The sequence below is a fragment of the Gekko japonicus genome, unplaced genomic scaffold (genome assembly GCF_001447785.1).
Source record: "Gekko japonicus isolate JY-2015 unplaced genomic scaffold, Gekko_japonicus_V1.1 scaffold10, whole genome shotgun sequence".
Taxonomy (NCBI): domain Eukaryota; kingdom Metazoa; phylum Chordata; class Lepidosauria; order Squamata; family Gekkonidae; genus Gekko; species Gekko japonicus.
The window spans coordinates 2700397-2718015 of NW_015167526.1; the positions used below are offsets into that span (position 1 = coordinate 2700397).

Here is a 17619-nt window from a genome sequence, read left to right on the forward strand (position 1 = left end):
TGGAAGTACAGTGCAGGTGGTAAGTTAGAGCACTTTGGGGGCAGCCCCAAAGGGAGGGGGCCCAGAAGAAACACAAGGGGGCCGGGCCCCATGGGCCCCATGTTAGCTACGGGCCTGGTGCTCACCCTGTCCAGGGCAACTTTCCCACTAACCATTCATAGCTATCCTGCTGGCAATATACGTTTTTAAAAAGACATTATTCTTGCTGCTTGTTTATTGTGGTGTTACTCTGTTTTCATGCTTTTTAATAACAGTCTATGTTTTATTTGACACACATCAGCTGCCCTGAGCGCCAAATCTGGCTGACTTTGGGGAATGATCAAAACAAGCATGTTTTAAGTAAAGGTAAAGGCTTCCCTTGCTCAAAAGCCAGTTGAATCCGACTCTAGGGGGTAGTGCTCATCTCTCTTTCCAAGCCGAAGAGCCAGCGCTGTCTGAAGATGTTTCCGTGGTCATGTGGGCAGCATGACTAGACGCCAAGGTGCACAGAACACTGTTACCTTCCCACCGAAACGGTACCTATTTATCTACTTGCAATTTCTTGCTTTCGAACTGCTAGGTTGGCAGGAGCTGGGGCCAAAGATGTGGCACTCTCAAGCTGCTGAACTACCGACCTTCCGGTCTGCAGTTCAGCGTCTTAACCATTGAGCCACCGCAGCCGTGTTTTAGGACTGCCTTTATAATCTGCCTTTCTCACACATTGGTGCAAGAATCTGAGTCACAGAGGACACTTCTTTTTTAAAAAAAGTAATCTCTCCTTATATATAATTGAATAGTGGGTGCCAAAGTTCTAATTCTAAAATGCACTCCCTTAGTGTATGGCTGATGGCACTGCTCCTCAGCATATATCGCCACCAATCAGAAGGCAAAGCCCGGGTCCCGCCCACACCACAACTGCTGCGACCAGGGTCTTTTGCATATGGAAGCTGATTGGACTTCAGTCCATTCCACACCTCAAACTCCCCCCCCCGCAAGGCAGTTGGAATTTTCAGTTGCATAACATACCTCATAGGGGAGAGGAGAATGGGTAACAATGGTTACCACTCTCCAGGTGAGGGCTACAGATAACTCAAACATACAAATGCTCTTCAGGTAGCAGAGATCAGTCCCTCTGGAGAAAACAGTGGACTCTGTCATTAAACCCTGCTGAGGTCGCCACAGGAAACTGACACTGTTTGCCCAAAGCCAGAGCACTCTCCCAGAGCCTCTTTCTAGATCTCGTTGTATTTATTTCCGCAACGGGCATTATTTCTAGTTTTATACATAACATACAAAGAAAACAACCGGTTAACCGTGCAATATAACATTAGGATTTCCAAACCCAACAAGAATCGAACTTTTACAGAATAAAAAGGAACAGTAACGGCAGGAAAACTGTGTTATAGTTGATACTTTCCAAAACTAAAAACAGGTAAGTATTTCTTTATATTTTAGAAGGAATAAGACTCATTTGAGAGTAGAGTAATTGTCCTGTGCATATTCCCGGAATGGAGACCATTTGGCTAGTAGAGTTGAGGTGACATTAGAGCCGTCTGTCCTCGTAACTAAGTCCGATATTTTGTCCATTACAAACAGGTCCCATAACCTTAACAAACCACTGCAGTAGAGATAGAGGTAGAATCTTTCCAATTTGCTGCAATAAGTGTTTTAGCTGCAGTTAGGAGAACTGAAATAAGGTCCTGATACATCCTAGGTATGTGACAGTCTCTCCAGAGGTCTAATAATACCAATTCCTGTGAAGGAACTATATCATAACCAGTTATGTCCTTGATGTATCTAAAAATCTTTTGCCAAAACTCCATTACTATTGTACAATCCCACCAACAGTGGAGAAACGAGCCTTGAGCCCCACACTTCCTCCAGCAAAGTGGCGTATATAATGGTGTAATGTGATGTAATTTGCTGGGTGTGATGTACCATCGCATTAAGATTTTGTAACCCTGTAATCGTATATTAATAGATTTAGAGGAAAGGGTCGGTGATGCCCAAATCTTCTCCCAGTCTTTCCCTGTTACGGGGTCTCCACAGTCAGCCTGCCAACTATTTTGGTAGCTGAGAAGTTTAGAAGAGTATGATTCTAAAAGTATTTTATAAATAAATGCTATTTTGTTTTTAAAATATAGATTATCAACTTTCACGTTTTGCTCAAAGGTAGTGAGAGGACGCTGGAGACCCTCCCGGAAGTCTTGTGAACAGCACAAAGAAGACAACTGTGCATATTCATACCAAGGTAAATAGCATGAATGTTTTTGTTCTAAAAAGGCTTCTTTTTTTTTGCTATTACAGGTCCCTGTAGAATGTCTATAAATCGGGTAAGCTTCTTGTCTCTCCAGACTCTAAAGGAATCTGGAGTTTGAGCTGGTAAATACCATGACTGACCTATAAAAGTCGACATAGGTGATCGAAACAGGGCTAAAAGCTTCTTTCGCTTGTCCCAAGTTTTAAGACTATAGAAAGAAATTCTGATTTATTGTATCTGGTCTTCTATTAGGTTTTCCCCATAAGATAGATTCTGGTGTGTAATTTTCTAAATAATAGTGTTCTATAATTTTCCAATCGTTAGTGAAGTTGCCACTGTAAAACTTCAGAAGCCCCGATAGTGTCACAGCCTCATGATAAAGTGTTAGGTCAGGGAGGGCTAGACCACCTCTATCCGCAGGTTTCTTTAGAGTATTTAAACTAATCCTAGGTCTAGCAGAGTTCCAAATAAAACTTGAAAATACTTTTTGCCAGGTTTTAAAATAATCTTTAGGGATTTCCAAGGGGATTGTACGGAATAGGCATAAAAATTTCAGAAAATTAAAAGATTTAATTAATTGGATTTTTTCCATCCATGAGGAAAGAGATGAGGCTTGACTTAAGAAGAAGAAGAAGAAGAGAAGAGATTGGATTTATACCCCGCCCTTCACTTGGAGTCTCAGAGCGGCTTACAAACTCCTTTCCCTTCCCCTCCCCACAACAGACACCCTGTGAGGTGGGCGGGGCTGAGAGAACTCTGACACAAACTGCTCTTTTTCAAGGACAGCTGTGCCAGAGCTTGTGACTGACCCAGGGTCACATCAGCAGGTGCAAGTGGAGGAGTGGGGGGAATCAAACCCGGTTCTCCCAGATTAGAGTCCGCACACTTAACCACTACACCAAACTGGCTCTCCTCACCCTCACACACAGCTCATCCAACTGAATGGAGAAAAGCCTGATGTTACCAACAGGAAACTCTGAAGGGAAGCCTGGCCCATTTAAGTGCGAGTCTTTGGTAAAATCTTTTTAGAGGGGAGAAGTTTGTCTTCAAAAGGTCATATATGTTTAGAGGGATCTTAATCCCTAAATATTGCCATAGTTTTGTTACCCAGCTGAAGGTATAATGTTTGGAGTTATAACCTTTTTGGGTTTGAGATATATTGACTGGGTATAATTGTGTTGTTGTTTTTTTTGAACAGAATTTTATTTTTCATGAAAATATTGACATGTCATCAGTTCCATTAATATTTCAATGTTTACCCCAAATATCCCCATTTTACTCTCCCCCTCCCCGTGGCTTCCCACAATGCTTCCCCCCTCGTCACTCCAGTATACCTTAAAATAACATCATATTCGGTATAATTGTGTTTTTGAAGGGTTCGCTTTAAGGCCAGAAATAAGGCCAAAGGATGAAAGGAGTTGCTGAAGGTTTGGTAATGTATGCTCTGGGTGTGTTTAAGTCAGGGCTAGGTCCTCTGCAAAAAGACTATGCTTCATTTGTTTAGGGCCAAATCTTTATGCTGTGGATTTGGGGGTTGTCTCTTACCGCTTGTGCAAAAGGCTCTATAGCCAGGGCAAACAACAGGGGTGACAGGGGGCACCCCTGTCGGGTGCCCACAGAGGGCACTTCTGCACATGTGGCAGTTGCAGAAGGGGGACAGCCAGTTCTCACGCAAGGACTATGGCTGCAGTCCTTAAGGGCACTTTCCCGGGAGTCAGTCCACTCAGTGACATGGGACTTTGTTCCCAGCAGACCGGCTTAGGATCGTTCCCTATGTCTCCCGCCTGCAAGATGGAGGAAGCTGAAGACAGCCCAGCTAGTACCCCGCTTGTGACTGTCACCGTATTGGGAAACCACACAAGAGGGAGGCCAGACCTGGCAACACACAGTCGACACTTCCACGGATGTGAGGGCGATCTGGCTGCGACATCTGTCACCTCAGTGATCGCCAGGGTTGATTTGGTTGATCTGGCTGGCTAGGCGGGTGTCCCCTACCTTCCTCACCGCTCTATGTGCGTCCCTCCCAAAGCTGCGCGCTCGGTCGAAGAGGACGACCATCCCAGATAGAAGGAGTGTACCGTTCTTCGTTCAAGAAGAGAGAGTACAACTCGCCACACCCAAGAAATGGGCCAGGCTTCCCCTTCAGAGTTTCCTGTTGGTAACATCAGACTTTCCTCGATTCAGTTGGGTGAGCTGTGTGTGAGGGTGAGGGCGATTTCAGCTTTCAAGGAGACTCTCTGTTGGTGCCAGTCTTGTGCAAAAGGAATGGTGGGAACTCTGTTTTTGCTTTCCCCTGAAGCATTCTCTTGATTCCCACGCCATTTTCTGAGAGCGAACAGGCAAGGAAAAAAGAGAAACCCAATCCTACACACACAAACACAAGCCGCTCTCTCTCTCTCCAGCCTTTTTCATTCTGGGCACACAAAACATATCTGCGGTTTTGCAACGGCATAGCACAGAAGACACAGAGGCAGGGAGGAGGTGTTCTTTTTAATTTGCTTTTAGAACCGGTTTTGTAAGGTGCTTCAAAATCAGTCTGCTTCTTCCCCCTTGATCCTTTCCATCCTCTTAAAAAAATTACATCAGTGAAGTACCACATTAAAGTGCAAATCCCCACAAAACACAAAGAAGTGGTGGCGGGGTTACTCTGCCAGAGGTCCTTGGGGAAATCCTTGACTTCTTTCCCCACTGTCCGTGTTCAGGATATTCAACTGAGATCCAGGCTCCTGACCTTCCCTCACAGGAGCAGGAGTGCCTTGGGAGCCGTCAGCAGTTCTCTGCTAACCAAAGTGTGGCCGAGTAAGTCGCCGAAATCCAGAACGGTCCAGCCGTCAACGATTTTTGGGTGCTGGATCTCTTCTCGAGAATCCCTGAAGTTGCTGGGATTTTAGCTGGGCCCCTAATCCCCTGAGCAGCCTGCTTCTGTGATTCTTTTCCCCACAATTGATTGTGCTTATGATTAGCCAAAGTGCCACAGGAAAATTACAAACGGCCCACATTCGTCCGTGCCGCCTCAGACCCCCATCAAAGCCGTGGCCCAGGATTCCTTTCCCACCTCCAGCTAACAGAAGGTAAAGCTGTTCCTGGCCATGGCTTGTGGCCCAGCTAACGCTTCAGTTCCATTTTGGCGATGGCTGCCCGGTGGACTTCGTCCGGGCCGTCGGCCAGGCGGAGAGCTCGCGCCCAGGCAAAGAACTGTGCCAGTGGATAGTCGCTGCTGAGTCCTGCCGCCCCAAAGGCCTGCAAGGGAAAAGGCCAGGAGCTCAGGTGAAGGCCTTGTTTAAAGACGTGCCTGTGGAGCAGGCAGGATCAGTCCCTAAAGGAGAGCCCCCCTGAGGGCTTTAGGAAGTCCTTGAGTTCCCCACATGTCTAACCTGTCAACAGATACTGTGATGGACAGGAGAAAGTTCCAACTGTCTTTCCTCCCTGTTCAGTGAGAAACAACGGGATTTGAAAGGCTAAAAGGAATGCTGGGTGTGTGTGTGTGTGTCAAAAGACCTGAGGGGAGTTTAACTCAACCACTAAGGGACAAAAAGGGCAGTTGGGTTTTGGAGGGAGAAAGGATCGGAAGGGGATCCTAGAGGCGGTGGGGACCGTGAGGATTGATTTTTGCCAGGCAGGCTTTGGCTGCCCTTCTCAGATAAGGACCGCGGCCTTGTTCAAGCCATCCAGTGATTGTATTTAAGGACAGGCATCGTACCTTTTAAGGATACGGCACTTCCCCACTCTGGTAACTGTGTCAGCCAGCAGGCTGGAGTGGGAAGGAATCACGTCACACTTGTAACCATGTGTGTTTGCAATTGCATTTGTCTGTACTGTGCTAATGCTGTGTTTGCTGCTTGGCTGTACATCTCATGCCTGCATCTGGATGAGCAGGGCTGGTGTTGCCTGCTACAGGACACGTACTTCCCTGCACCTTCCCAGAGTGCCTCTGGACAAAGAAGACCAGCGCCATTATGCACGATGAGAGACTTGGAGAAACAACAGGATTTCCCACCATTGCTGAGCTGTGGGAAACCACGTAACCCGGCCTCCTATCTGGTATTGGCATCACAAAGAAAACTTCCTTTATTGCTCATGGACCAGGCGCATCTCTCTGCAAGTCAAAGGTTGCCAATGGAAACGACGGTTTCACACCTGGCCACATGGCTCTTTTGAAGTTAGGGCAGAGCATCTGCATATTGCCCCTTCCCCTCAATTAGGACGTCACAACTCTTTAACCTATAGCCATAGTAAAGAGGACGGACCCTAAGGGTTTATGGCCTTAAGCCAAGCCCAAAAACCTAGCTTTTAAAAAGAGAAACACAGCATTGTTTCTCTGGTTAAAGCACCCCTCCCCTACCTTGCACCTTAAGCGCTGCAGGTGATTCTTACTGTGTTCCCGGGAGTCGCGACCCGAGAACCCGCACGTGGCTTGGCTGGACCAGCTCGTGTGTTTTTAGAATTTCACCCGCTGATCCTTAAGCTGCCCCACTTTTTCTAAGAGGAGATTTCTTCTCAGCTCGGACCTCAGATAAGTATAAGCGATATCCTACTGTGTATCCCCCTTGTCTGTTGAATTTATTAATTTCCTTGCTGATTGCTTTCTATATACTATTGTAACTAAGGAACTTGTGTGATTCTGTGTGTGCATCTGTTTTTCGTATGCTTGAAAACTGCTTAGTAAAAAGGCAACATTTATTCATTAAACCTAGCGTGTTGTCTCACTTCCTGGGAAATAGAAGTGCTCGTTGGCCAATCTGACCTCTGTATACACGGGAAAATTACTCACGCCACGCCCACTGTCGTAGATAAGTCTGAGTTGGGCATTCGGAACCGTCCTTAGAGGAGTTCCGGTGACACACTTAGCAACTAAATAAACCTGTTTGTTTGTTCCATGTTATCCTCAACCCTGATAACCCACTACAGTCTCTGTACGATCCAAGGGAAAGTGACGTGCTGTCTGGTACAGGATCAAGGAATCCTGTTTGCGTGTGAATGAAAAGACTCAAAACCCAGTTTACCTCACACGCCTAAGGTCGGCAGTGGACCCGAGATAGTAAGCATGACAGGAAGGTGTGAGGGGTGAAGTGAGGCGCAACTCTTCGGCCTAAGGCTCTTGTTACTGGTGCAGAGGTATACAAATAAAATAACCAGACAGAGGCCTGGATCAGGGGTTGTGCCAGATATGCGCTGGGCGTCTCATGCTCAAAAAACTCCCAGGCATTTGGGGGCCCAACTCTGGAGGAGAATCACGGGAGCGCAAACCGTGCTGTTCTCTTGACCAGAAACAACCTCAGGGAGTCGCCGTTTGCCCTGCTGTGGGAAGGCAAGGGTAGTGATGGGCTGCACAAACATTTTACCCAGTGGGGCAAACAGTGGACCCTCAGCTCGGGAAAACGGCCCTGGGTGGGTGGGGTGAAGGACGTATAAGCCCCATTCCTCCTTTGTGCCACCATCCTGATACTGAAAAGCAGAATTCTGGGAATTAAGTTCTGAATAGGAACTCCTGCAGCTTGTCTAGTCGCCGACCTCCTGGAGATCTCCCAGAATTACGACTCTTCTCCAGAAGTTACGAACTCTGGATATCCCTTTCGAATCCTTACTCTCACTTTCGGAACTGGAGGCAATGCAAACAATAAGGGATAGACTATTTGAGGCAGAGCTATTTGAACTGTACAACGCAGCTAATAAGACGTGCTCCCCTCTGAGTCATGGGATATTGTCCACTGTGGATCATCCTGCTAGCTATTTTCACCAACTTCAGACTCCAGCATTACGTAGAACCAGGGGTCATTTCGTAGAAAAAGAGGTGCGGGAGCTCATTAGTATAACTTATTTGCATATGTTACACCCCCTGGCATCAGATGGAAGGGAAGGCGGTTTAAAGGCAAGCCGGCACCTTAGATGGGCTGCTGGGAGCAGGGGGCGGGGCTTTGTCATGTGCCCGCCCCCTGGGCTCCTCACTCCCGGAGTGCTGCTCCTGTGCGCTCCGGCTCCAACCGACCCCCTGTGTAGAACCTTTTCACTGCCCGGTTCAATGCTCTCCCTTCAGCGATCTTAACTGGGAGGTTTAATGGTATCCCTTTTGTTAATAGACTATGCCCCTGTGCAAGCGGGTCAGCTGAAATGGTGTCTCACATGTTGTTGGAATGCCATTACTATGCCAATATTCGACACCGCATTTTATCGTCACTACTTGGTGGTATCGTAGAGCTTCCTGACTCACACAAATTGCTTTATTTGCTAAATAGCGATGATGAAAATATAACCGTTTCTGTGGCAGAGTTCTTGCAGGCTGCTCTTTTTATTCGTAGTACAGTATTGTAATACAAAACTTGTATTCAGGAGATATGAAATTGAGACTTATTTTACATTGATTTTAGACTATCTTAGAACGTTTCTTCCTCTTTGATTGGTATTTGTTCTTTACCTTATCTTTTGTATATTACTCTTTTTAATGTCAATGCCAATAAAGGTAATTGAATTGATCGACTCCAGAATACAGAGAGAGCTCTCCCGGTGAAAATGGCTGCTTTGGACTGTGAACTCTGTGGCCTTATACCCCACTACTGAGGTCCCTCCCCTCCCGGGGATCCAGACCCATGGCAACCTTATGGACAGCACAGGGACAGACAAGGAGGGGAGAATGACGTGAGAACTTTTGGGCCCTCGGATGGAAAGAGTGTGAAGAAGGATGGCACTGGACAGAGACGGAGGAACGAATTTCCGTGTTGCCCCCACAAAGCACTCACCTGGACAGCCCGGTCGATGACCCGTAACGCCATGTTTGGAGCCACCACTTTGATCATGGCGATCTCTGGAGCAGCTTCCTGTGTGGGATCAAGACAGAAGGAAGTGGCAGCTCTCAAGGGAAGCCATGTCCTCACCGGCTCCCTCCCCCCCCCACCGAGGGCACACCATCACTTGCAAACTGACAGTGATATATTGCTCTCTTTCAACCAGAAGGCCATTTCCAAATGGATAAAGAGAAGACTGGGGATAGCCCCCCAGATGCCCTCTGTGCTGGGCTGTGTGTGGAGGCCCTTCCCTTCCCAGCAGTATCGAGCAGCTGAGCTGGATTTCTGCAGGGCAGAATGGTAGAGCCCCTGGGGCCAGGCCCAAAGACACCACACGCAGGAGAGGCAACTCTCACACTTAAAAATGAGTGTAGATAAGACCTGCAGCTTTTCACAGTCTCCTTCTGGCCCCCCTTCTAGGGTTGCCAGTCCCCGGTTGGGGGTGGGGGTTCCCTGCTGCTGGCATCCCCCTTACGAGCCATATATAAATAAAAGGACACTGCCTGTGCTTGTGTCTCTACAGCAGGGATCCCCAAGATCGTGCCCATCGGCAGCCACCAACACTGGAAAATGGGTGGGGCTTCTGCCCAACAAGGGTTCCGACTGGCCAATGGAGATGTAATTGGCTGTGCAGATTTTTTAAAAGGTTGCTTTGGCGGCGGCGGCCACGACAGCACAAAGATCTTTGCTGTGTAAGTGGAGGTAAGTGGTGGCAGCTCTTTTGTGGCCCGCTCTGCCTCCTGTGGCTGCCAGTTCGTGACATCCGTTTTGTGGCTGTGCCCACCACGCTGTGCCAGAATTCCAAAGGTGTCTGTGGGCTCAAGAAGGTTGGGGACCCCTGCTCGACAGTGAGCCTACGGTGACCACCAGCTGCCTGGATCTGACCCCCCCACCCACCCTTTGATTCTCCAAGCACTTGCCTTATTTCCAACGACATCCATGAGGTGGGCTGCCTTGAGGACTAGCAGCCGGGCCTGCTCAATTTCAACCCGGGACTCAGCGATGGCCGCCCTGATGGTGCCTTGTTCCGCTAAGGGCTTCCCGAAGGCTGTGCGGGACGTCACCTGCCAAAAACCCACACCTGCCTGAGAGTTTTACAGTAAACCAGGAAAGGACAAGTGTAGCCATATAAGCCACTGGGATCCCCTGGCCTGTGTACAGAGATGTGTCCCAGCCAGGTGCAATCCTGGGGCCTTTCCAGCTGCAGCCAATGGTCCGAGCAGCGGCGCTCTAGACTTGCCAATGGTGTGATGTGGGCTTAATGCCACCAGCGCCTTGCTGCTGTGGTTAAATGCCTGAGGATGAAAACACTGAAAGGGGATCCTGACAAAACGGAGGTGATGCGGGTGGGGAAGGCTCAGGTCTTGAAGGACTCTGGGCTTGCCTCACCTGATGAGGTTCAACTAACCCTCGCTGATTCAGCTAAGAGTTGCGGGGGGCAATATTCTGGACCCAGCAGAATTGCTGGAGAAGCAAGTGCTGAAAGTTTCTGGACACGATTCAAAGCGCTGGCTCTTACTGGACCTAAATGGATCGGGACTATGGTACCTGAAGGACTGAGGACTCCTCCCTTATTGTGCAACCTACCAGTTAAGATCTACCTCTCAAGCCCTGCTGTCTGTGTCCTCAGAGGCAAGGTGGATGATGACTAGAGACAGGGCATTTTCTGCGGTGGCCCCTCGCCTCTGGAACACCCTCCCCTTGGAGGCTTGCCTCGCATCTACTTTGCTTTCTTTTAGGCGCCAGGCCAAAACACATCTTTTTAATCAGGCTTTTAATAAGAGGGTTTATCTTAGCTTTTTAATGGTCTGCTTCTGTTTTCTGGATAGGTCCAATGGCTTGGGTTTGTTTTTTTATTGCAGTGATTTTAATTGTAAGGCACCTCAAGCAGGACTCTGAAAAGGCAGAACAGAAACATCCTTCATAAATTCCGCTGCAAAAAAAAAAATTGCTTTCTTTTATCTTCACTTAGCCCAGAGGATAGCTCCCTATTTTGACCCGGCCAACCTGCCCACGTGGATCCATCACAGTAACACTGAGGATAATGCTTGTGTGTTTTTCACCACACAACTGGGCCAGGCCCAGCAGCCAACACCACGCAACTGGGCCATCGTTTTCCCAGGCAGAGGCTGCCAGCTGGAGGGAAGGAAGGTAAGTTGAACACAGGGAGCAGAGAAAGGTAGGTGAGTTGGCGGGTGGGAAGGAGAGAAGGAAGCAGGGAAAGGGGAGGGGCTATGGGGGCTTTCAGGGAAGGAAAAGAGGAAATGGTGAGGGGGGGATTAGATCATGCAGGGCTCTTTTTGTAGCAGGAACTCCTTTGCATATTAGGTGACACGCCCCCTAATGTAGCCAATCCTCCAAGAGCTTACAGAGCTCTTCTCTGATTGTGCAATCCAGTTTATGTGATGCAATATACCGTTGTCTATTCCACTGATCTTTACTATGTGTAATCCAGTTTTATTGCATTGTCCATTATATGTAGTATACTGTATTTTTCCATTGTCTTTTATAACTCGTATCACCTGCCTTGAGTCTCTATGACAAATGTTGACAAGAAATTAAGTAAGTAAATAAATAAATATCCTCATGAGCAAATTCTCTGCCATTGGATAGAAGAGGAGGGGGGTGGGGATATAGGAAAGCCCTGTTGTAAGTTCTCAATAAAACACGTCTACATTTTGTGCACATATTTTGCCCCCGTTCCGCTCTTAGTCACGTCTTTTATTATAGCCTATTTTCTCAGTTCCACAGGCGCCTGGGGAACTCAGCACGGCCTTAACTTGGGTGCTGTTTCTTGATCATACTAGAGACAGAATGAGGAACTGGATATACATACAATCCGGTGGAGATGTCTGGGACAATGAGCTGTACTTGGCAGAATGGAGCCTGCTTAAAGGAGGGCTTTGAGGAACTCTAGATTGGTATGAAAGGGAGTTTTATTGCACAAGCAATAAAACTTCCTAACCATTAGGGAGTAGCGGAGAAGGAGCAGAAAGTAACATTGTGCCAGAGATTGGTGTGTCATGGCCGGTGAAAGTCATTTCTCTGGCAGCAACAGAGGCAATCCGAAAGAGATGCCTGGCCCGATACGTGGCGTCGCTCACCCTCTCCTTCATGAGAGACAGGGCTCTTTCCGCGTGGCCGATCAGCCTCATGCAGTGATGTATCCTTCCTGGGCCCAGCCTCCCCTGGGCGATTTCAAACCCCCGGCCAGGACCCAGCAAGATGTTCTCTTGGGGAACACAAACGCTTTCAAACGTGATCTCCCCATGGCCGGCTGGAAGGGGAAGACACAAGACACAGAGCTCAGTGCGCTTATTTTGCACATTAGTCCCCCATGGAATGGAAAAACTGAACTCCCCTCAACCACTGACTGAGGGAAGGGACAGGGCCAGACATGAGGTTTTGCTGGAATCGCCTTAGATCAACTGTGATCCCGCTTAGGGTCAATCAGCGCCAACCATTCAGAACGGTCGTGCTGCGCTGAAACCAATGGGAGTGCTTCACAAGGCAGTCTGTTGTGTTTGAGACTTCCACGTTCTGCAAGTGGGTTTCAGATGGCTGCGTACGCAGACGCGGGTGGTGAAGGAGGTGTGTCACCCTGCCTTTGGAAACTACCCCAAACAGATCCCTCTTGTCTCACCTGGAGCATCATCCAAGCCATACACGGTGAGTGGCCGAGTGACTGTAATCCCAGGAGTGTTCATAGGAACGAGGAGCATCGACTGCTGCTTGTGCCTTGGGGCTGAAGGGTCAGTCTTGCCCATAAAGATGCAGAGTTGGCAACGAGGGTCCAGGGAGCCTGCCGAGGAGAGAAACTGTGAGGGACCAGCACAGCTTGATCCCTCTGTTCCCATTTAATGGGCTCACGTGCACTGCTAAAGATGGGTCATGGCAACTGAAGAAAGAGAGAAAGACATAACTGCACGTGCACAAGGACTGTGTTCCAAAGGGATGGAGGAGGAAGAGGAGGATTTTGGATTTATACCCTGCCCTTCACTACCTGAAGGAGTCTCAGAGCGGCTTACAAACTCCTTTCCCTTCCCCTCCCCACAACAGACACCCTGAGAGGTAGGTGGGGCTGAGAGAGCTCTGACAGAAATGGCTCTTTTTCAAGGACAGCTCTTATCAGAACTACGGCTTGGGCAAGGTCATCCAGTCAGGTGCAAGTGGAGGAGTGGGGAATCAAAGCCGGCTCTCCCAGATGAGAGTCCATGCACTTAACCACTACAGAAGAAGAAGAGGAGGAGGAGGAGATTGGATTTATACCCTGCCCTTCACTACCTGAAGGAGTCTCAGAGCGGCTTACAAACTCCTTTCCCTTCCCCTCCCCACAACAGACACCCTGAGAGGTAGGTGGGGCTGAGAGAGCTCTGACAGAAATGGCTCTTTTTCAAGGACAGCTCTTATCAGAACTACGGCTTGGGCAAGGTCATCCAGTCAGGTGCAAGTGGAGGAGTGGGGAATCAAACCCGGTTCTCCCAGATTAGAGTCCACGCGCTTAACCACTACACCAAACTGGCTCCCAGTGGAGATGCAGCCAGTTCTTAAATGTATGTACTCCCGGGGATTCTTTCTTGGTGGCCAGACTCAAGTGTCCTGTGCGAGGACTCAAGCACACAGAGGAACAAAGCCGCCTGATGGAAAATCAGCATGTCTTCTGCAAAGAAAAGTCCTGCCTCACCAACCTTTTGAAGGAGGCATTATAATATACATGGACTTCCAAATGGCTTTAAAGAAGGTACCTCACTGGACTCCTGAGTAAACTTAGCAGTTATGGGATAAGAGAACAGGGCCAATTATGCTCATATGTTATGATGCCCAATGCCCCAAGCCGCCTCAGAATGGCTGGGTCTACCACAACTTCACTACAGCCAACTTTCTTGCTTCACCCCTCTGCCCCAGCAACCGTTGGCTTTGATGCAACTTCAGGGCAACGTTGGTGTCTACAGTGAAGGCTGGACGCTGGGCTATCCAGTGGTCTCCCAACCGGGCAAGGCTTCTTCTCCTTGCTCCAGAGGGAACTGTGCTTCCGCAGCTGTTTTTGCTCCCAGCCTCCGCCGGCCTGCAGCCTCCCTGGCTCACCAGGCTCCATGTGTGGCTCTCAAGCAGTGCCCAGTCAGCAGGAGAGGAAGCGAGGGCTTCCCAGAAGCCTTTGCTTCTTACAAGCCACAAGAGAAGTCAAATCGCTGGGCCAGGAGGCTGATCAGTCCTCCAGGACGCTGACCCGCTCTTGAGCTATCATGCTTTTATTCCACGTCTCAGCAGTCTGCTGCAGGAAAATGCCAGCGGGTGGGGGTGGGAAAGGAAAGCCGAAAGGTTCTGCAACATACCCGAAATCCACCATTTGCGTCCGTTCAGAACATAGATGCCCTTTCCCTCAGTGATGGACGCCTCGATGTTGGTAGCATCGGAGGAAGCAACCTAAGTGGAATGCTTTGTTTTAGAGTGAAGCGGAACGGAGCAGGTGGAACCTCTATTAAGCCACCAGGCTGGGTCGGATGCACCCCCCCCACACACACTGCATTATCTTGGACTCCCGGGGGGGGGGGGAGCAGGAAGAGGAATGATTTCGCAGGTTTGAAACAGAAGTCAGCAGTGGAGAGTAACAAGTGGCATCCACACGCCTCTTGATGCTGCCGCTGCCAGAGAAGATTCGATTTGGAGTTGGCCTTTGTGAGCTCACCTCCTCGGAGGAGCCAGGGATCCTGCTTTTCAGACAGGAACTCCTCTCTGATTCAGTCAACGCACCTCTGGCTTAAAGCTCTCAAGAAGCGAGGGGTGAGAACCAACGCTCCCTCTATGCTTTGGAGTCTTGTGAACATAAATTCCACTTTGTGAGTTACTGGCATGAAAGTTGTGAGCAAGCAATTTGGCTGCTGCATAAATTAGTTTGCTCTGGAGGCATCCCCCTTGAGCTGAGACAGAAATGTGTGAGCCGGAGGCTAAAAAACTGTGAGCTGGCTCACACTAACTCAGTTTAGAGGGAAACCTGGTGAGAACCAGCTTGCTCTGCTCGAGAGCCGAGGGAGTGGGGCGGGTTTGGAAAGGGGCTGCATTAACAACCCCTACGCTCTTGTGCAGATTGCAAAGGCAGGAGGGAGTGAGGCTCATCCAGCAGGGCAAAAACACTGGGGTGGTGGTGGTTTTTACACAAGCCCCTCCCTGTGTAAAAACCACCACCACCCCAGTGTTTTTGCCCTGCTGGATGAGCCTCACTCCCTCCTGCCTTTGCAATCTGCACAAGAGCGTAGACATGGCAGGTTTCCCTGCATTCTTCCTGCCCCAGTCCCCGTTCCCTGGCCCATGCTATTACTATTATTAGCAATGTTATTAGCAATGTACCCTTGTTAACAACAGTTGTAACAGGGTCTCAGAATTCCCAGCTTTCATTTTTTTTAAAAAAAGTAAATTTCTAGCCCCTTCCATTGCCACGATATGCCTTTCCCCTTATATCTCTACAGAGAAGGAGGATAGAGACTTACTTTTTTAGAAATAAGATACGAGAATTCAGAGAACACGTTACACCTATTGTTACAGTGGTATATCGATGTAATGATATTCTAGTGCCATTTTAAAAAAAATAATCAAAAAGCCCTCCAGTGGTGGAAAGAGGAAAGGGCTGCCATGTGAACGCCTGGATTTTCCCACCCACAAGGCAGTCGTCCAGGCAGTACTGCGATTTTTCCCAAAACTCTGAACAAAGCGGGTTTGAGGGAGATTGGAGAAAAGCTGAGGAAATCTCTGTAGGCTCATGACTGTGCCACGATACTGTGGGGAAGTGGGGAGGGACACACACACACTTCCCAAAAGGATTGAACCTGGGACCGATAACGCATGGGGAAATGTCCAACATCTTTTGAAATATGACCTCTGTCTTCACTTTTAATATGCTATTTTATTTTGACTTAGGATGGATGGGAGAAAACTTTGCAATGTTTAAATGCAGCATGTTGGCTTTCTGAGTCAGGTGTAGAAAACCATCTCTGGCTTAGGCTGAGTAGAAGAAGAAGAAGAAGAGGAGAGATTGGATTTATACCCCGCCCTTCACTTGGAGTCTCAGAGCGGCTTACACTCTCCTTTCCCTTCCCCTCCCCACAACAGACACCCTGGGAGGTACGTGGGGCTGAGAGAGCTCTGACAGAAACGGCTCTTTTTCAGGAACTGCTCTGACAGAACTACGGCTTGCCCAAGGTCACACCAGCAGCTGAGAGTGGAGGAGTGGGGAATCAAACCCGGTTCTCCCAGATTAGAGTCCGCACACTTCACCACTACACCAAACTGGCTCTCAAGTAAGGGCTTGCATGTCCCTTTAAAAGATGAGACAAGGGCAGCCACCTTTTGGCAGGGACCACTGACCTGCGGCTCCGTCATAGCAAAGCAGGAGCGGATCTTGCCCTCCAGCAGAGGCTGCAGCCAGCGTTCCTTCTGTGCTTCCGTGCCATAACGTATCAGCACCTCCATATTGCCTGTGTCCGGGGCAGAGCAGTTGAATATCTGCAGAAATGAGTCAGAAGCCAAACCGTGGCCATCACAGTCGGAGGGCACTTGCCAGAAAAGGGAGACCCTGCAGAACACTGGAACGTGTAGAGAGGAAGAGGAAGGCAGGCCAGAGGCCCTCCCGAAAGTCACAGCTGTTCGGCTCTCTCCCTTTGGGTCTCAGATCTCCCTGCAGGGACCAAAGGGAGGTTCCAGATTCACTCTTGAGGTCCTTCCCCACCCCCACCCGGCTTCCCACAGCGCAACTGGGCAGAGCCTCCACCGCAGGTACCTCGGGTGCATACAGCGAAGTCCCCATCAGTTCACACAAGTGGGCATACTCTAGATTTGTCAGGCCTGCTCCATATTTCAAGTCTGGGTCACTCTCCGCTGGTATGAAAAGGTTCCAGAGGCCCTCGGACTTGGCCCTGTCCTGGAGGGAGAGAACAGGTGGATACTTAGGAAGGCTCGGACCCACAGGGCCTCCTCCTCCTCCGAGGGGCCCTACGATACAGGCACAGGACATGCCTTCACGTATTCTCCTCTGATGTACTATGAAAGCAAGTTCTTGGCCTTTACAACTGCAGTTAGTGCCCGGCCAAATATATCTCAGAGACTGGGGAAAGGTGAGAGAGGGCCACGTATGACTCCCAGCGGTCAGGGGATGGTGCTTCAAAGCCGCATGCAGCTCCGTGTCTTTCCCCATCGCCATCAGGAACTCATTAGAGGGCCAAACTAGACATGACGGTGTCCTCGTGTCTGCCACGGGGACGGTGCCACCATTTGAAAGTGGTACATACTGAAGCATTAGAAGGTTTCAGAGTGTAGCTGTGTTGGTCTGCAGCAGGACAACTGGAGTCCACTGACACCTTAGAGACCAACCAGAGTTTTCGAGAGTCAAAGCTCCCTTCGTCAGAAAGCTCCGACCCCAAAAATCTTGTCTGCCTCTCTGGTGCTACCGGACTCTAATCTAGATGAAGCTTTTGAAGCACTTAACAATAGACGCATAAACACACATGGAGCTGCCCTCTACTGAGTCAGACCCGCTTGGTCTATCAAGGCCGGCGTTGTCTCCTCGGACTGGCAGCAGCTCCCCGGGGTCTTCCTGAGAAGCCTCTTTCC

At 49.2% G+C, this 17619-nt stretch overlaps 1 protein-coding gene across 1 annotated transcript in view; it reads right to left on the bottom strand.

The window, feature by feature from the left end:
• Positions 1-4719: 4719 nt before the first annotated feature.
• Positions 4720-17619, bottom strand: part of ACAD10 (acyl-CoA dehydrogenase family member 10) — a 37883-nt gene continuing 24983 nt past the window's right edge. Inside the window, exons 13-20 of the mRNA XM_015413217.1 lie at positions 16790-16930; positions 16378-16515; positions 14352-14442; positions 12662-12820; positions 12123-12295; positions 9939-10082; positions 8974-9051; positions 4720-5479 (exon numbers count right to left, since the gene is read on the bottom strand). Coding sequence (XP_015268703.1) covers positions 5345-5479; positions 8974-9051; positions 9939-10082; positions 12123-12295; positions 12662-12820; positions 14352-14442; positions 16378-16515; positions 16790-16930 — 1059 coding nt within the window. The 3' untranslated portion in view covers positions 4720-5344. The remainder of the gene's footprint in view (positions 5480-8973; positions 9052-9938; positions 10083-12122; positions 12296-12661; positions 12821-14351; positions 14443-16377; positions 16516-16789; positions 16931-17619) is intronic.